Source organism: Chenopodium album, chromosome 16 (genome assembly GCF_948465745.1).
Source record: "Chenopodium album chromosome 16, dcCheAlbu1.1, whole genome shotgun sequence".
NCBI lineage: Eukaryota > Viridiplantae > Streptophyta > Magnoliopsida > Caryophyllales > Amaranthaceae > Chenopodium > Chenopodium album.
In genome coordinates this window covers 42,897,456-42,917,106 of record NC_137849.1, presented here as the reverse complement: position 1 = coordinate 42,917,106, position 19,651 = coordinate 42,897,456, and the positions used below count along the sequence as shown (strand labels likewise).

Here is a 19,651-nt window from a genome sequence, read left to right as displayed (position 1 = left end):
AATTTCATTTTGTTGAGAATGTGCTACTTTTCAGGTATCCTTCAATCTGCCTAAATTGGGCGTGAGATTTGAGCATCAAGGACAAGGTCTTTCAGTGGAGAATCATATCAAAGGTATCCAAATGAAAAGCGTCAAATCAATGTCTGTTGAAGATGGTGGGGAGTGTACACGCCTCGACATTCAACTAGATTTCAGTGAAATTCATGTATGATATATTGTGTTAAGGTTCATGATTAGTTGGTATTAATATTAGTTGGTATGTACTAATCATTTGTTTCTTGGTCCCCATTTTTTCTTGGTCACTTCAGCTTTTGAGAGATAGTGGTACATCTATATTGGAAATACTGCGGGTTAATATTGGTTCTTCTGTGTATATTCCCCTACAGGTAATTTTGATAGAATGGTATAGCTCTTACATAGTTTAATGGTTGTTTTCTTTGTCAAACCAAGATGCCTATAGCCTTTCCCCTGGTTTTATATCACTCAATCCCATATGCTTGTCTAGTATTCTACATGCAAAAGAAGAAATCATATGATGGATGCGGATTATCCTAACTTAGCTAATTGGTGAGATACTAAGAACATATTTAAAATATATATATTTCATTTGTGTGTATAAAAAATATATATTTCAGTTATATGTATTTTTTTATAATATAAATTTTGATGGATAGTTAATTTTTATTCTCAGTTGATTTTATTGTCTATAAAAGAGTGTATTGTGTTGTGAATATCGGTCACTTTTTGTCCTTTGTTTATCCCCAAGGTGTCTTTCAAATATAAAGCCACCTTATTAGACCCTATTCTCTTACCTTAAAAATATAATATTCAGTTAAAATAATTTCAGTTCAGTTAAATTAATTTTAGTTCGGTTAAATTAATTTTAGTTCAGTTAAATTAATTTTAGTTCATTAAAACTAATTTCAATTCAGTTAAAATAAATAACTTTAAAGAAGAAATATAATAGAAAATTAGGAAAAATAATTTCAGTTGAGTTAAATTTATTTTTGGTTCAGTTAAGTAATTTCATGTTCAGCAAAAATAAGGTAAGGTGAAATGAATAGGGCATTAGTTCTAAATGAACAATTAATTTGCAGCTGAAACCTTATGTTAGATGCTAGTGTCCTTTTGGATTTCAGTGCTTTTGAATATGGAAAATTATATGATAGTTTTATCATTGCTATGTTTATCCTCCTGTTTCGCTTCATCAGTTATAAGCATATGGTATGATTGGAGAGATGGAAGAGATTATGGGTTTCATGTTTGAGGGGAGGCTCAGAATATGTGAATGTTTTTTTGAAGTGGATGGAATAATTTTGTTTCTCATTTAGGAGGCAAGTATGGTTGTAGGTTAAAGATTGATTGATCAAGGAGAGAAAATTAAACTTTTTAAGAGAGGAGGGTCAAATATGTGCACACCTTATTTTTTTTTTTTCTTCTTTTAGGAGTTAAGAATGGTAGTTGGCCATAATCTCCATTCAAGGAAAGGCAATAGGTTAGTTTATCAAGGAAAAGGAATTTTGGATTGTAAAGATGATTTGCAGAGTATGTGTGGCTGTGTAGATGCTTCAAATAGGATAAGGTTAGTATGAGAACAAAAAACTATTCTAGGCCCTTAGATAATCTTAATCGAACAACCAACATGTTTCCCGTGTCATTAATGACATTTTTGTAATTTTGCAACGTTATAAACTGGTTTCCAGTATAATTTTTTACAAGTAAATGGAAAATTTATTAAAAATAAATGAAAACAGTTAAAAAGTAAATGAAATTGCTTCAAAAGTAATCGTCAGTTTTTAAAGCTGCAAAATTACAAAATGCCATTAACAACACAGGTACACCTTGTCCGTCTGATTAGGATGATCCAGGGCCCCAAATTGGTTCCTTGTTCTCAATTTAGCCTTAGGTTCTCACATGATCTCAATATTGAAGTGAAATAGAGCACCTCAAACTTATCTAGGTGCAAAATTGTTGTTAAAATATCACATAATATACCTGGCCGTTTGCATATCTAAAGTGTAAATTATCCTAGATGGAGATTTGAATGTGCATTGGCCAGTCCTTAGTGAGAATAGTGGGTGTAATATCTCCAAATATTTGTTTTTAAAGCTCCTATTTTTGATTCCCAAACAGAAAATCACATGTGGATGATTTCTATGTGCGATATTTTCTTCTAAGCTTTTAAGCTGATGTGGAAAAGATATTTTGTTCAGGAAGGCAATACCTGATTTTGGTCGGTATTTAATTATGTATAAATGGAGTTTAAAAAGGAGCTTTTACTGGGGGAATGTATCTGAGTAAAATATGATTCTTTGCACATTGGGAAAAGATGGTACTAAGACTGGTTAAAAACATGCTGGTCTCTTTCTGAAAATCATTGTCTTGACAAAAAGTTGTTGTAACAAAGAACTGTACACAATATCTGAAGCTAGAGAACTTTATAACAGTTGAACACTACTTGAGCTCACTAGGGAACAAAGCAAAAAAAATATTCTTTTCAACTTTGAACCCTTTAGGTCCCAGATAATCATGCCTAGCAATCTAGCATATCTTGTTTAGCCCAAAAATTTCCGAGTCTATTACTCATTGCCAGGCTAAATATTTATTTCTTTGAATTTACTTCTAAAATATATTCTCACTTACTAATCAAACATAAAAGATCAAAGAGTGAAAATTATAACCGTCCTCTGAGTGTCCTTTTTAGATAGCTTTGTTGTGATGATTTCATGTCATTTTTTTTTTTTTTTTTTTTAAATTTATTGTGCTGCCTTTATGTTATGAGAAGCTTGATATAATGCCTTATACCTCGTATTGTTGTGCTCTTGTCTTAAACAATATCTTTGGATTTTCAGTCAGCTTCAGCTGTCAGGGCTGAGATTGACGTAAAGTTAGGGGGTACTCAGTGCAACATGATCTTGAGTCGGTTGGAACCATGGATCCGCCTGCACTTTGCCAAGAAGAAAAAGATGGTGCTTAAAGAAGAAGGTGTGTCAGTTGATAAACCGAAGTCCAAAGAATCCAAGGCCATTATGTGGACTTGTACAGTTTCAGCTCCCGAGATGACCGTTGTCCTTTATCATATGAGTGGTTTACCTCTGTACCATGTAAGTAGTAGCTGATAAGTGTCTTCTCTGTTTACATAAGGATGTTGTCTGTTCTATGTAAAAAAGTAATTGTTCTGTCTCTTCTTATTCAATTAATTGCTTTTAGTTATCTGATGGAAGGGGAGACTAGATGTTGGATCTTTTGTTAAGTTATGCATGTCCTCTGTTGCAATGTCCAAATATTGTTTATCCTTTCTTTGGATGTTCTTAGATTTCTGAGGACAAAAAATTAGCCTGTATGAATATAACCTTATTCAAGTAATTTAACCCAGGTCCTTCATCCAAAACCTCTACTCTGTTTTTCTTCCTCCCAGTGTATTGTTTGGACTGGTCAGAGGTTAACAATTTACTTGTTTTTCCCCCTTTTTTTTGGGTAAGAAGCTATTTTCCAGCAAGTGTGATGCTTCATCTGTACTTCTAGGTCATAGTAGTGTTGATTTTACAGAAACCACCATTTCCTCTTGCATTGAGTATTTTTCTTTATTTATTAAATTTGTTAACTTGTCAAGAAGTCATTTAAATATTGAATTAATTAAACTAACTTATATCTATATTTTGATTGTAATAGGGTTGCTCGCAATCTTCACATGTGTTTGCGAATAATATTTCTAGCAAGGGAACAGCAATACATGCGGAATTTGGCGAATTAAATTTGCATTTGGCTGATGAGTATCAAGAATGCTTGAAGGAGTGTCTATTTGGTGTTGAAACTAATTCAGGATGTTTACTGCATGTTGCAAAAGTTAGTCTAGACTGGGGTAAAAAGGATGTCGATAAGCTTCCAGAAGGCGGTCCTAAGACTATATCAGCTCTTACTGTTGATGTGACTGGTATGGGTATTTACTTTACCATGAGACGGGTGGAATCACTTATAGTAACTGCTCTGTCCTTGTCAGCTCTTTTCAAAAAATTGTCAGGTGCTGGAAAGAAAAATCAAGTTCGGGGAAAACATTCATCAAAATCATCGGGAAAAGGGACCCGACTTTTGATGCTTACTCTGGAACGGTGTTCTGTAAATTTTTGTGCTAATGTTGGCTTGGAAAATACAATTATTGAAGATCCAAAACGTGCAAATTATGGATCACAAGGAGGTCGGTTTGTGGTCACTGTTTCAGATGATGGTACCAAAAGAACTGCAAATATTTTTTCCACGGTTTCAGACAAATGCAAGAAGTTAAAGTACTCTGTATCACTTGAGATCTTACATCTGAGTGTGTGTTTGAACAAGGACAAACAGTCTGCTCAGATGGAACTTGAAAGAGCTAGGTCAATCTACCAGGAGCATCCTGATGATCGTATTCTCGGGTCAAAAGTATTATTGCTTGATATGCAAAATGCAAAATTTGTACGTCGTACTGGGGGTCTTAAAGAGATAGCTGTTTGCTCTCTTTTCAGTGCTACTGACATTGCAGTTCGATGGGAGCCAGATGTGCATATATCACTTTTTGAGCTTATGTTACACTTGAAATTACTAGTACATAACCAAAAACTTAAAGAAGCCGTTGACGATAACTCAGAAGGCCCCTCTAATATGACCCAACCTGAACAAGGGAAGGAAGTTCTTGCAGAATCTGGGAATGAAGAAAAACAACATAAGAAAAAGGAATCTGTCTTTGCTGTTGATGTTGAAATGCTCAGTATATCAGCTGAGGCCGGAGATGGTGTTGAAGCAATGGTTAAAGTTCAGTCAATATTTTCTGAGAATGCTCGTATTGGAGTGCTCCTTGAGGGGCTAATGCTTAGTTTTAATGATTGTAGAATCTTCAGAAGTAGTCGGATGCAGATTTCTCGCATTCCGAAGGCTTCAAATGGCCCTGATGCAACCCTAATCACAACTTGGGACTGGGTGATTCAAGGCCTTGATGTACACATTTGTTTGCCATATAGGTTGGAGTTACGTGCCATTGATGATTCCGTTGAGGATCAGTTGCGGGCGTTGAAGCTTATAATGGCTGCAAAAAAGAAACTCATTTTTCCGTTTAAGAAAGAGAGTTCTAAACCCAAAAAATCCGGTTCTTCAAAATTTGGAAGTGTCAAATTTTGCATTCGCAAGTTGACAGCTGATATTGAAGAGGAGCCAATGCAGGGCTGGCTTGATGAGCATTACCAGCTCCTGAAGAATGAGGCCCGCGAATTAGCCGTTCGATTTAATTTTTTAGACGACCTTGTCTCCAGTGGTGAGCATTGCACTTCTGCTGCTGATACTGGTGATTCCGCTTCAGTTAAAAAGTTAAACTACAATGGAGCTGATTTAGATTTGCAAGATCCTTGTGCTATACACAAGTTAGAGGAAGAAATTTACAAGCAGTCATTCCAATCATATTACAAGGCATGTCAAAAACTTGTGGCCTCTGAGGGCTCTGGAGCCTGTAGGGAAGGCTTTCAAGCTGGTTTTAAGCCCAGCAGGTCTAGAACTTCTCTTCTTTCCATTATTGCCACAGACTTGGATCTTACCTTGGTAAAAATTGAAGGTGGTGAAGCCGGAATGATAGAAGTTGTCAAGAAACTTGATCCTGTTGCGAAAGAGAAGGATATACCATTTTCCAGACTATATGGAAGCAATTTATTCTTACGGACTGGCACTCTTGTTGTTCAGATTAGAAATTATACATTTCCTATCTTTGCAGCAACTTCTGGTAACTGTGAAGGTTGCTTGGTACTAGCGCAGCAGGTAACAATTCTAACAATATAAAAATTGCCTTCTGACAATATCTATTCTCGTAGCCTATTACTTTTTGCTTATCATTCAAGAGTATTTTGTCAGCCAGCTGTTCAGGTGTAAGGTGTGGGAAGAAGGGAGAATATTTGCATGCTGTAATGTTTAAAATCAAAATAGGCAATGAAAAGAATAGTGTATGGATGTTCTCTAGCATTGTAATTGAGAAAATTGGTCATCAAGTTGCATGTGAGTCAATGACCTCATTTTTTGACAAGAATCATTAATAGACTTTCTTTCTCTGTCTAGAGGATTAATAACTTTACACATGAACCTCTAAAGTGAAATGCAAAGGGGAGAAAAGGTCCCCTTTCTTCCTCAGGTCTTGAGCCATTTTAAATGTTGTCCGTCTGCAGACTAACAAGATGTAGAAAGACAGCTACAGCTCAACTGACTACATTTAAGCCCAAAAGCTTGTTGTCATGTGTAAATCTCTGAAATAGCTGTAGCTTGCTTTATCATAGGTCTTTATGGAGTCTAGCTTAATAGTGCTACACCTCTCACAGTCTTACTTGCTGCAAGACATTATACATTCCATATTTAGCAATGTGCAAAGTATCGGGTTTGTTCTAAAAGCCTCCTCTTGTTGGAACTAATCATCATAAATTCCATATTTGGCAATTGTGCTTTAGGCTTCATTTATTTTGTTTATGTTTTGGTGTACAATGTACTATACAGAAGAAAGTTCTAGTGGGGCTTTGCAAGTTGTTTCTCCATTGCCTGTTAAATCTGCCCTTCTGTATTTTATTGCAGGCAACTCCTTTCCAGCCCCAGATGCGCCAAGATGTGTATGTTGGTAAATGGAGAAAAGTTGACTTACTTCGTTCTGCAAGTGGAACGACTCCGCCAATGAAAACATATTTAGATCTTCCCCTTCACTTTCAGAATGGGGAAGTTTCATTTGGAGTAGGTCATGAGCCTGTCTTTACTGATATAAGCTATGCCTTCACAGTGGCCCTGCGCAGGGCTAATTTGAGCATCAGGAATCCTAATCCTTCCCCTGCACTAATTAAAAAAGAAAAAAGCTTGCCTTGGTGGGATGAAGTGAGAAACTATATGCATGGACACGTGTCTCTATTTTTTTCTGAATCCCGTTGGATTGCCCTTGCGACTACTGACCCTTACGAAAAGTTTGACAAGCTCCAAATTCAGACAGGTTACATGGAGATCCATCAGTCAGATGGACGTATTTATACTTCTGCTAAGGACTTTAAGATTTTGACTAGCAGCCTGGAGAATTTGGCAAAAAGTCGTGGCTTGAAACTTCCTGCTGGTGTAGCCGTGCCTGTTATTGAAACCCCAACTTTTACTTTGGAAGTTAACATGGATTGGGAGTGTGATTCTGGAACTCCACTTAATCATTATCTTTTTGCACTCCCCAATGAAGGAAAACTCCGTGAGAGAGTTTTTGATCCATTTAGATCCACCTCTCTGTCTCTGCGGTGGAATTTCTCTTTAAGACCGCATCCTTCTGAGAAATCATCACAATCAGCTGGCATTGACAATGGTCTGACCCCAGGTGGTTCTGCCAGTGCCTCAGTACATGACACGGAAGGTGGTTATCCAATCTTAAAACTTGGTGCTCATGATCTGGCATGGATTGTGAAGTTCTGGAATTTGAATTACCTTCCTCCATACAAACTGCGTACCTTTTCTAGGTGGCCTCGTTTTGGTGTGCCAAGAGTTCCAAGGTCTGGAAATCTATCACTAGATAGGGTGATGACTGAGTTTATGCTCCGAGTAGATGCTACGCCCACTTGTATAAAGCACATGCCATTGGATAGTGATGATCCTGCCAAGGGACTCACTTTTAAGATGTCAAAGTTAAAATTTGAAATGTGTAATAGCCGAGGGAAACAAAAGTATACTTTTGAGAGTAAGCGTGAGCCTCTTGACCTTGTTTATCAAGGTCTAGACTTGCATGTGCCCAAGGTATATTTGGATCGAGAAGATTGTACTAGTGTTTCCAAAGTAGTTCAGATGACCAGGAAAAACTCACAGTCTTCTTCAATGGATAAAGGAGTCAACGAAAAAAGCAACAACACAGGTGCTGGTATGGAAAGGCCTCGTGATGATGGTTTTCTGTTATCATCTGATTACTTTACAATTAGAAAACAATCTCCAAAGGCAGATCCTGTGAGGTTGCTGGCTTGGCAAGAAGCTGGAAGGAAAAATCTTGAGATGACATATGTGAGGTCAGAGTTTGAAAATGGCAGTGACAGTGATGAGCATGCACGATCTGACCCCAGCGATGATGATGGTTATAATGTGGTAATAGCTGACAATTGTCAGCGGGTCTTTGTCTATGGCCTTAAGCTTCTTTGGAATATTGAGAATCGAGATGCTGTTTGGTCTTGGGTTGGTGGATTATCTAAAGCATTTGCTCCACCCAAATCTTCTCCATCTCGGCAATATGCTCAAAGAAAACTTCTTGAAGAGAAGCAAAGGATTGCTGAGATGGAAAAGAAAAACGATGACACCCAGAAGCCCTCTGCTGGCGGTGGTGGAAACCCTTCCTTGTTAAAGCAAGAAAATTCAGCATCAGTTTCCTCACCATCTCATTCCGCCAAAACAGAAAGTATTTCTGCTATTTCAATCGGTTGGTAGCTATACTTACAATTCTTAGTTTGGTATCCATTGATCTTTAATGTTATTGGATGCAACTGTCTCCATCTCAATTTACTTATTCTTACCCCTATCCTCATGGGTAGAGAATGTAACAAGCTGTATACAAGTTTTCAGGGACTATGTTTTTTTTTTGTTCATAACAAGGGCTCTTTTTCTTTTCTCACCAGCAAACAGTGTAAATATAACCGACTCAGAAGAGGAGGGGACTCGCCACTTTATGGTCAATGTTATTGAGCCACAATTCAATCTTCATTCAGAAGAAGCCAATGTAAGTTCTTAAATATTTTCAAACAATGACCCTTTGCATGTAAGGCCTTTGTGAGCCAAATTTTCCTGTTTATCTCTTCCTTTGGTTGTGTTACATTTTGCTGCTTATTTTAAAGAATGTACGTGTGGGTGTGCTACCTTCCCCCCCCCCCCCCCCCCCCCCCCCCCCCTTCAGATAATTGAATTTCGAAGTGGTAGTTTTATTTTATATTCTAGTTGGTGGTGGGGGCAGGGGAGTTGAAGTAATCTCATTACCCATATGTAACTATATACAGCACATACTCCCTTTCAGATGGTTTACTTATTTCAAGTTGGAATGTGCATAGGCCTCAGGTTTTGAGGGTTTTTCAGATAGCCACAAGCCACCTTCTGGTAAACAAATCTTTATCTCAAGCTAGCAGCCTGACCAACTAGCCACAAGCCACCTTCTAGTAAAAACTAAGTGACCCACTAGAACCTTCTAGAACTAAAGACAGTACAAGCCAAATCACCTGCTATATCAAAACAGGCTGAATACCTATATTTGGTTTTATTGTTCACAAGGACCGCTGAATCTGCCCTTCGGCATCTTAACAATCTGAGTGGATGTTGTTTCAGCACTAGATTGCCGTTGTTTCTATGACTTGTTACATTGTGCCACACTGCCACATACTATATTTTTGAAATATATGGAGGCTTCTTTAAAGTTTTAAAGTAACTTTCTGTTGTTGCAAAGCTCATTGGAGTAAAACATGAGGTAGGAGATAGGTTGATCTGCTCATAAATTTTATTTCCCTGAGCAGATTAAAACATGGATACTGACCTCCCACTCCCCCCTCCCTCCCCCCCCCCCCCCCCCCCTTTCCCTTGACTATTTGGCAAAGTGATAGGAGTGGTAGAATTGTATTTGCATATTAGAAAATATGTTGTTAAGATCAATCAAATTAGCATACAGATAGTTCTGTCATTAGGAGTAGATTCTGTTCTTGAACCATGACTTTATTGTATATAATCACGTCTTCAACTCCATAGTGAGGCTTAAACGCAAGTAGCATTTGATCAATTGACTTCAATAGAAAATCCTTGCACATTGCCCATTCCCTTGTTTGACTCGAAGGATGCGAATTGATGTTGATGACGGTCGTGCCCAAAAATTAACTACTGAAACAGGAGCACCTTACATGATGCCCAAGAGAAATTGGGGTTAGTAAATTGGAGCTAACCTAAGATCCTTGGCAGGGGTTTTCTTTTTTCTTTTCCTTTATTTTTCCTATTGCGAACTTATAGGAAGATTCCTCTTTTTAAAACTGTTCTTTGAAATTTCTAAAGCTTGTAGAATTGAATTTATTACTAAATGTATGTCTTATGTGTCATATTAATTTTATAGGAGTGTTAGGTGAATTATACTTCTCAAGCTTTGGGAGGTATATACAAATTTTTTCTTTGTGCCCATCATGTTTTGAATTAATGAAGTGTAAGATGTGTACATCATATGAAACTTCATATTGCCTGACTGTTACAATTTCGTGTATATAAGAACGTGAATAAATTTTTATTTTTTTTTTTTTAGTGATCGCATGAATTCAACTCTTAGATTTTTGAACACACCGTAGCCTGTGTATAGAGGATAAGATATGGAAGAACTGTTTACATTGGTTTGGGCATTTGAGATATCGACTATAAAATGCACTGTTAAAGAAAGTGGAGAGTTCTGGTTTAGGTAGAATCTTAAGGAGGTCAAAGGTGACATGGATTGAGGAAGTTAAGAATGATCTGAAGAAACTGGGTTTACAAGAGCATTCTATACTTGATAGAAGTAAATGGAGGAATAAGATCTTTGTTGACGACACAATCCTTTATACTTCTTTGATATAGATGTTGCCCATAGCCGCATCTTTATTTTGTTTGGTTATCCTGCCCTGTGGGTGATTTGTGGTTGTGAAGGAAAAAAACAGGTTGCAATAGAATTGCATCTATAGAATCATAACAGCATAACCTACAGATTATGCTGTGCTAGTTCTATTGTTTACATATTCTTTTTTTGGAGTAAGTAAGAAATTTGGAAGTAGGATTGTTATTGTCTTTTGATATTTTTCCTTATGTTTTGACAGGGTAGATTTCTGCTTGCTGCTGTTAGTGGTCGTGTCTTAGCACGTTCATTCCATTCAGTCCTTCAAGTTGGATATGAGTTAATTGAACAAGCACTTGGTTCAGAAAGCTTAAAAATCCCTGAATCTGCACCTGAAATGACTTGGAAACGTATGGAGTTATCTGCAATGTTGGAGCATGTACAAGCTCATGTTGCCCCAACAGATGTTGATCCAGGGGCAGGGCTGCAGTGGCTTCCAAAAATCCGCAGAAGCTCTCCTAAAGTGAAACGTACTGGTGCTTTATTGGAAAGAGTATTTATGCCATGTGACATGTTTTTCCGTTATACTAGGCATAAAGGTGGGACTCCTGAATTGAAGGTACAAAATTTATGTGGATGAAAAGTATAATTATGTATTCCAAAACATTGAAGTCTTACAATGTGATTTCAGCTGCCATTTCCTGGAAGTGATTGCTTTACATTCTTTCCGATATTTTACTGCAGGTGAAGCCCCTGAAAGAGCTGATTTTCAATTCACATAACATTAAGGCAACAATGACTTCTCGGCAGTTTCAAGTCATGTTAGACGTGCTAACCAATCTTCTCTTTGCAAGACCTCCCAAGTATGAAACTTCTTCCTACTTGTTGCTTGGAAGTTAATATTCAGATCAATTATGGTCTAATGGGCATTATTCTCTTACTTCACTAAATACTACGTACTACAAAGTTTCTCTTTTGTATAATGTGAAAAAATTATCTTGTGCATTATATGGTTGGTTGGTGGCTTGGTGCTTATCCATGCTCTTGCCACTTTGTTGGTCAACATTGGGACCTTGCGGCCAATATTCTTAATTTATGATGCTATTAAGAGCGTATGATAGAGTTACTCCATTATAAGGCGTCCCCTAGAGGCTAAGGAAGAGTAGAAAGGGAGGTTTATAGCTACCAATTTTTATAAACCTTACCCTACAACGCCTAAGAGGTTGTTTCAAGTAGGTCCTTGTTTCAAAAGGCATTTGGCCCATAACTTTGCAACAAGGAGGAAGCCAATGATAGTTAAGTGAGATGTGTGAGTTAAAGGCAAAAATTCTGTGGTTGACTATGTTACATGGACTCGGGAACGTGTGTCGGACACGGACACGTGTCCGAGTGTCCAATTCGCCAATTTCCAAAATTTTAGGATACGGGGACTTTGTCCTATATTTGGACACGGGTGCGGAGACACAACACTTTCATTTTTTAAAAAAAAAATTATGCATTACAAAATATTTAAATATTTCATTAATATCCAAAAAATGAAATAAAAAGACAAAAAAATAAAGTCCCTTTACTTATCTCATAAACAAAAGATACAGTAATACAGCTGTACTTGTCTCTGTCTTCTTCTACTTTATTTCTTGTCTCTGTCTTCTTCTCTCTCTTTCACCCACTAATTTCTTTCACCATTTTTACCTGCTCGAATGACTTCCTTCTTCAACTTCTTCATCTTTTTCCCTTTCTTAATTATTTTTTCACCATTCTCTTTCAGCCACTAACTGCCTCCCAGTCCGCCACCACAGATGGTGCCGACAACCACCGGCAGTTACGTGAAAACTTAGGTTTTTTTTTAAAAATTCTTTTAAAAAAATTTGGCTCTGTTTCTCCCCTTCCCCTCTCTCTCTGAAGTGTCCGAGTGCAAATAGCCGAGCTGAATCTGACACGAATTTCGGGTCCGTGTCCGCGTCATGTTGTGTCGACACGGACACTTTGGGATTTCAGCCGATTCCGGTGAACATAGGTGGTTGAGGAGAAATGAAAGGAATTGTAATTGGTTTCTTTTTGTTGCGGAAATGTTGTGTAAAGGAAGAGCAGAAGAGCTTGTTGGAAGTCCTAGGTTTGTCAAAATTGTACTGATCTTGCTTTTATATGGAAGTATATAAGATTTAATTGTCCCCAATGGTTAACTAGGGAATATAGTGCTTAGATGTGGGCATAGTCCACTTATATGTATTTTGGAACATGGACAACTACTTGGGCAGATAAGATTATATTTTGCTTTGCGGTACAAAGGAATGAATACAAGAATTAGTGAGACTTATTCCCTTAGTTGTTGTTTGTTAGGCATATTTTGTCATTCCCTCTTCTTCTTCCCACAGTCCTCTACACCCATTCCCCACCTCCTAAGTAATCGCTTACCTTTTCTCTTATCTTCTGTTGACCATCACCATGACCCACTGTTGACCACCACACTCACTCACGTCCCGAACCAATCACCCAATGTTTGATCCCTCCACCCCCAACCTCATGCCTGTTGGCCACCACAAAACCCACCGAACCGCCATCTATAACCAACATATATCTATGAAAACCCTATACATCCATCAGATTATTAACCAAAAACCTACCCATCGCCCACAAAAACCACACCACTTGCGAAAAGCTTCCCACCCTCTTTTAAAACCTTCCCCATTCAAATGAAAAGCATTCCCAACCCAACCAATCTATGAAAAAGAGAAGAGAAATGGGTTGCCGCTGCTGCTGAAGATGATGGGATGATATAACCTTTTTGATGGTGTTGGTAAGTCCCAAGAGTATGGGATGGTTAAAATTTTAGCATTTTTCCATGTTGTAGTTGATGGTGGTTATTTCTTTAGAAGGAAGGGATGGTGGATTGGTGGCGGTAATTTTCTTTTCTTTCCTTTTTTGTATTTATGCAAATAACATCAGACAGTTGGGACTTTTTCTTTTCCTTTCCCCTTTTGCCTTTCCTCTTGAAAATCAAGTTTCCCCTTAATACTCCTTTTGCTCCATTAATATTGCAACATTTAAACTATATACCAATCATAGACTCCACTTTGACCATTTATTATGATATGTACATAAGGAAAAACATGATCATGTTGGTCTTGTTAGATTCGTCTTGATATATGTTTTTAAATTATCAAAATTTCATAATTTTGATTTATAGAAATTTAAGGATAAATTATCGAAATTTCATAATTTTGATTATAGATAATTAAGGATATTAAGGATTATAGTTGTGCATTGAAAGTGTAAAACTCTAAATGTTGCTATATTCCTAAAGACCAAGAATATTATACATGTCTAATGTTTGTCTTCTCCTTTCTCATCTGGAAATTAAAGTATGTTAGAATATTTGAAGGAAATGGAAATGAACATAATTTTTCACTCCCTTCCAAATTATATGATAAAGTGAAAAGTGAAATGTAGTAACACTATCATAGGAAAAACCTGCAAGAAAGATTATTTCTTAGGCTTCGTTCAATTCACCTTATTTTTGCTAAATTGAAATTATTTTTACTAAACTGATAAATGATTTTTATTGAACGAACTGAAATTATTTGCTGAACTGAAATTATTTTTACTGATTTTCTATTATATTTCTTCTTTATAGTTACTGAATTTTACTAGGCTGCACTTATTTTTACTCAACTGAAATTATTTTTTACTAAATTGAAATTATTTTTACTTAAATGAAATTATTTTTACTTAATATTATTATTTTAAGGTGAAGTGAACAAGGCCTTAGTGGTCATTCACAGGTTGCCAGTTGCCACTAGATACATCAAATTCCAGTGACCACTCACCAATTGCCAAAACCACCTTTCATTTGCACTGTGTTTGGATAGAATATTTGGAAGGAAAGGGAGGGGAAGGAAGATGAAGGAAGGGGAGGTGAAGGAAGGGGAGGAGTAAAGAAAACAAAATCCCTCATTTGGATAACAGAGAAACTGAAGGAAGAGAGAGTGAAGGGATTTGCTTGTTCTTGTTAAGGGAAATCCCTCAAATTTTCTTACTTGTCGATTTTCCAAATCAAAAATTGTTGAAAATTAATTTTTCAAAATTAAAACCAAAATTTCTGAAAATTAATTTTCGAAGATCAATACAAAAATTTCTGAATGTTGGTTTTAGAAAAAGAAGAACGCATTGAAATCAATTTTTTTTTTTTTTTTTTTTTCCAGAAAATCAATTTCTGAAGATTGTATCTCAGTTTTTATGAAACTTGATTCATGAAAATAAAAACCAGATTTTATGAAAAATCGAGTTTTGAAAATCAAAACCAGAAATTTGTATCTCAACATTTGAAATTTTTATTCTTTAAAATCAAAATTTCTTAATATCGAATTTATAAATAGAAGAAGAAGAAGAAAAGCTTGAATATCGCAGCGAATGATGCAGTTGATATGGCAGCGGAAGTTGACGTGCGTGGCCTGTGGTGGAGGTGACAAACAGTTGGGGATGGAGAGATTTGTTTTTGTAGAATCAAAGTTTTCCTTCCAAATCTTCTCTAATTTGGAAAGATTTGTTTCTTTCCCTTCCCTTCCCTTCCCTCCCCTTCCCTTCCATTTCTCTTCCTCCCAATTCCCTCACCTCCCATTTTTGCTATCCAAATGGAGGAAAACTCATCCCTTCCCTTCCCTCCCCTTCCTTTCCCTCCATTTCTCTCCATCCAAACCAGCTGTTGAACTTTGGTGTTCCATATTTGACTTGGTTAAACCTAAATCATGAGTGTCCTTGTTGAAGTCATGTTCACTGTAATCTTTAATGGATTATGTATAAAGAACAACTTGGAGAATATGTGGGCTTAAAATTGCTGTGTAGACTTAATTTAGGTAAGTATAATCATCAATACTAGCATTGGACATTAGTTTTATCTGGGTTCAGATCACAGATCTACTGGCTGCAAGAAACTACTTTTAATCTTGTTTGTTGTTTCTTTGTTTAGATAGATGTGTTGAGGATTATTGCTTTTTTTTTTCCTCAGATAGAAACTCTTGTTTATAAATAGTACTTCTGAGAATGACGATGATGTGGAAGTAAAAAATTACCAGTGTATTTTTAATCTTATATGTCTTTTGTAACTATTACTAGCTAAGATTTTCTCTGATACAGACCCAGGAAAAGTAGTCTAACTTATCCTTCAGAAGATGACGATGATGTTGAAGAAGAGGCAGATGAAGTGGTCCCTGATGGAGTTGAAGAAGTAGAACTTGCTAGAATCAAGCTGGAACATAAAGAACGCGAGCAAAAGATGCTTCTCGATGACATCATGAAATTATCACTCGGTAATGATGCTTCTGTAGACCAAATTCCTGAGAAAGAAGGCGAGTTGTGGATGATATCTGGTGGAAGATCCACTTTGGTGCGTTACAAATACTATATTACAATTTTGCGTTATTTGCTGGTGCTGCCTATATGTTCTGCTACTTATCGTCGTGCAATATTTGATTCCTTCCCCACCTACTATTCAATTTTTGAAATGCAGGCATTTTAGCTAAAGAGTTTTGTTTCAAAGCATAAGTAATATGACTGTAGTGATGTAACTTTTAATGTTACTCCTCCATCCTTTATCAAATTGTGCAGTTGAATTTGGAATAGAGATAAAGAATGGAAAATAGACAGACAAAAAGTAAGAAAGTGTGGAGTTGGAGAAAGAAAAGGTAAGAGAAAATGTGGGGTTGAGATGGCAAAAGTAAGAGAAAATTTACTTGAAACAGTAAGTTTGCCAAGTAACTGGGACAGCCATAATGAGAAGTATGTGATCTACTGTGGGATGTAGGGAGTACTTAATAATATAACTGTTAGATAATTGGTTATTATATACTATAAATATACTATTAATGTCAATTTGCATCATCAACTGAATTTAATGAATTCCTAATAGGTGTAAAGGTGTTTAAGATGCCTTTGCCTTTTTAAAAATAAATAAATTGTATGTAGTATAAATAATTTATTTTGGTATTTATAGATTATTGATGCTACCTGTTACCATTATATCAAAATCGAGACCAATATGGTTCTAGGATGCAAAAATCTTTTTCTTTGATAAAATTCTAGGTTGAAGTGTGCAGTAAATCAATCTATTAACGGCCTGAATTTATCTTTCTGTTGAATTTATTTGTGTCTTATGGAAAAATTAAGCTTTTCCTCTCTCATTTTGTACGCTATCTTGTTTCCATGTCATGAGCTCAAATCTGGATGTGTGAATCTGATGGACAAGATGTCGACTGGACTTCTTTTCTATTCACCTATATTTTTTATGCCTGTCATGCCATTTCCAGTATAAGTCTTCCGCACCTGAAAAAAAACATTGATGTTGTCATTATTCTCCTGGTAGTGTTGTATGGATGGGAGAAAATGGAAAGAAGTGGCCTTTGAAATGGAGTGTGAAAAATTTTTCATTAAGTTGACCGCCTGGATTTTGTTGTTAGATTGGTGCTTGCCTGGGTGGTTGGTTTAGAATTTTCATTAAACCTTCTTCTTGGACAACACTCTTAGGGTGCTTAAATGATATGTGACACTTTGTGTTATAGGCTTATAGCATATTACCAGGATTTGCTCTATTAAAAAAAAAAAGGAAAAAAAAAAAAGTATGGTTCATGGTTCATTTTCTTGCTTTAGGAATTGCTTGGTTGACATAAAGATTCTTGCTTCGGCATATATGACTTTATCTGCAAAATAGACAAATATAAACTTAACAGTTTCTTCTGAACTGAGGCTTTTGGTATAAATAAGATGTGTAATTTAGTTAATGCCTTCATTGCCCTTCCCCTCCCCCAACCAAAAAAATGGAAAATGTAAAAAGGTGGAATAGCGATTTTGAATAATCCTTTTCTTTTTTCTTTTTTAAAGAAATACAAATTCAAAATAGTCATGTTGGCACATTTTCTTGGATTATATAGTATCTGGAGAATTGAGTCTACCTCTTCATTTGTCCTTCTGAGCCATTCTAATTTATGGTAGAATGTAATCCTGGAAGATATGCTGAATGTTCCTTAAATGAACTTATTTTCTTTTTCATTATATCTTTTCTCTGGCTAGGTTCAAAGGCTGAAGAATGAGCTTGGGAATGTGCGAAAGCTAAGAAAAGAGGCATCAGCATCATTAAGGATTACCTTGCATAAAGCTGCTGAATTAAGATTGATGGAAAAAGAGAAGAATAAAAGTCCCTCTTATGCCATGCGCATCTCTGTGCAAATTAACAAAGTAGTTTGGAGCATGCTTGTCGACGGTAAAGAGTTTGCTGAAGCTGAGATTAACGAAATGGTGAGTATTTACTTTTTTTATAGTAAGAAAGAAACTACCTTTTTATGTTGGCCCGGTATATCTCCTAATTTTCTCATATCAATGTCATGTAAAGCAAAAGGAAATAATAGAGTACAGTGATGGATATTGAAGAGGAAAAAGGAAGAGGAAAGTGTAAAAGAGAATAGAGGGGAGGGTGGGAGTGCAATAGAGTTTTATTTATATGATGAGGAGAGATTGGCAAGTGGTGTTAGTCCAAACAACCTGATTTAAATTTAATAGTTTACCTTCAAATGTTGCCCCTTATTATATCTGTCTTTAATCTAGTTTTATATAATCTATTTTATTCCTCTCCTGTTACTTTGTTGAAATCTTAAAAAAGCAGCATTTGGGAATTCCAAATCACTGTTGAAATTTGACCGCCCTAGTCGCCAGGCATGCTTTTCCATGCATCTGGGTGGAAGTAGTACATTGCACATGTTGAGGCGTTCACGTCATTGAAAGCTTTTCGTTGACTTTCTTACTTTTGCTTGCAGATTTATGACTTTGACAGAGACTACAAAGATGTCGGCGTGGCTAGATTTACGACAAAGTATCTGGTTGTGAGAAATTGCTTGCCAAATGCAAAATCTGACATGCTTTTATCAGCTTGGAATCCTCCTCCTGAGTGGGGAAGGTAAGCACCTTCTTAGGAACTTGTATATTTATTTTTACATAATTTCTGCTCTGCCTCTTGACATTTTTGTTATTTAATGGTTGTGATAATCCATATTCATCTGGGTTTGCCTCCATATTTTACCTTTGTCTTTCAAAAGATATCTCTGCTAATTTTATTTCCTCTTCACTAGTTCCTTTTATATTTACATGTGCATACTTGTGAACCGTTGAATTTGTTCTGCAGAAAAGTTATGCTTCGAGTGGATGCTAAGCAAGGGCCTCCCAAGGATGGAAACTCTTCACTTGAACTTTTCCAGGTACGTAAAATGTATATCCTCTTCTGTTGATAGGTTTTAGGTTTTGACAGAGATGATTTTTTTTAAATATATGGTGTTGCTTACATGTAAACACTGCATGAAAACTGCACCAGTGGCATGTCTATCAGTCTTATGTATTATTATAAAATTTACCTTGGCTAATACACATTATTGCCACAGTTTTATGACGCAGAAAGGAACCTTCTTATATTACATCAAGGAAACAAAAGTTCTTTGGAAACAACTCTTATATTACACAGCCTCGCTTGATTGCTTGTCATTTTTGAACCTAGGTCTTAATTGCACTTCTTTAATTGCCTTGGAATGGATATGTGTTAGAAGAAAACTATTAACTGTGTTTTAATAATTGAACATATAAGTATATAACTACTACCCTACTAGGAATGAAGCAGACATTTGTGTGTGTGTGTGTGGGGGGGGGGGGGGGGGGGGGGTTCAAGTAATTGAGGTATGAGTTTAGAATGGGTAAAACCCATACCTTGTGTTTGTTTAAGGAAATTTCAAATTTCAAACACATACCTCAAACCCATAAGGCATGGGATTTAGAAACCCAAGGAGGGAGGTGTGGGTATGGTTCATACCATACCTTTTGGTATCAATTAAAAGAAATATGTTTATTCCTAAACAAAACCAAACACATGGTATTAAGTATCAAGTTTTAACCACAAAGCACCTTTATTCCTGATTTTAAAACCCATTTCACTTTGCGAACCAAACACCCACTTATATAGCTGGCAATTGAACAAGAATAGGTTTACAACATGAAAAGGATTACAGTATGACTTAAGGTCTTAAGGATTATAGTATAAATAAGGGAGGCTTGCCAGAGAGGAGCATCCAGAAACTA

The 19,651-nt window shown here is 36.3% G+C and overlaps 1 protein-coding gene across 1 annotated transcript in view; it reads left to right on the top strand.

The window, feature by feature from the left end:
* Positions 1-19,651, top strand: part of LOC145586583 (protein SABRE-like) — a 39,595-nt gene that overhangs the window by 15,481 nt on the left and 4,463 nt on the right. Inside the window, exons 6-17 of the mRNA XM_081643456.1 lie at positions 35-205; positions 309-386; positions 2,853-3,104; positions 3,673-5,775; positions 6,574-8,419; positions 8,616-8,716; positions 10,806-11,162; positions 11,288-11,406; positions 15,677-15,926; positions 17,606-17,830; positions 18,346-18,485; positions 18,711-18,783. Coding sequence (XP_081499582.1) covers positions 35-205; positions 309-386; positions 2,853-3,104; positions 3,673-5,775; positions 6,574-8,419; positions 8,616-8,716; positions 10,806-11,162; positions 11,288-11,406; positions 15,677-15,926; positions 17,606-17,830; positions 18,346-18,485; positions 18,711-18,783 — 5,715 coding nt within the window. The remainder of the gene's footprint in view (positions 1-34; positions 206-308; positions 387-2,852; positions 3,105-3,672; positions 5,776-6,573; positions 8,420-8,615; positions 8,717-10,805; positions 11,163-11,287; positions 11,407-15,676; positions 15,927-17,605; positions 17,831-18,345; positions 18,486-18,710; positions 18,784-19,651) is intronic.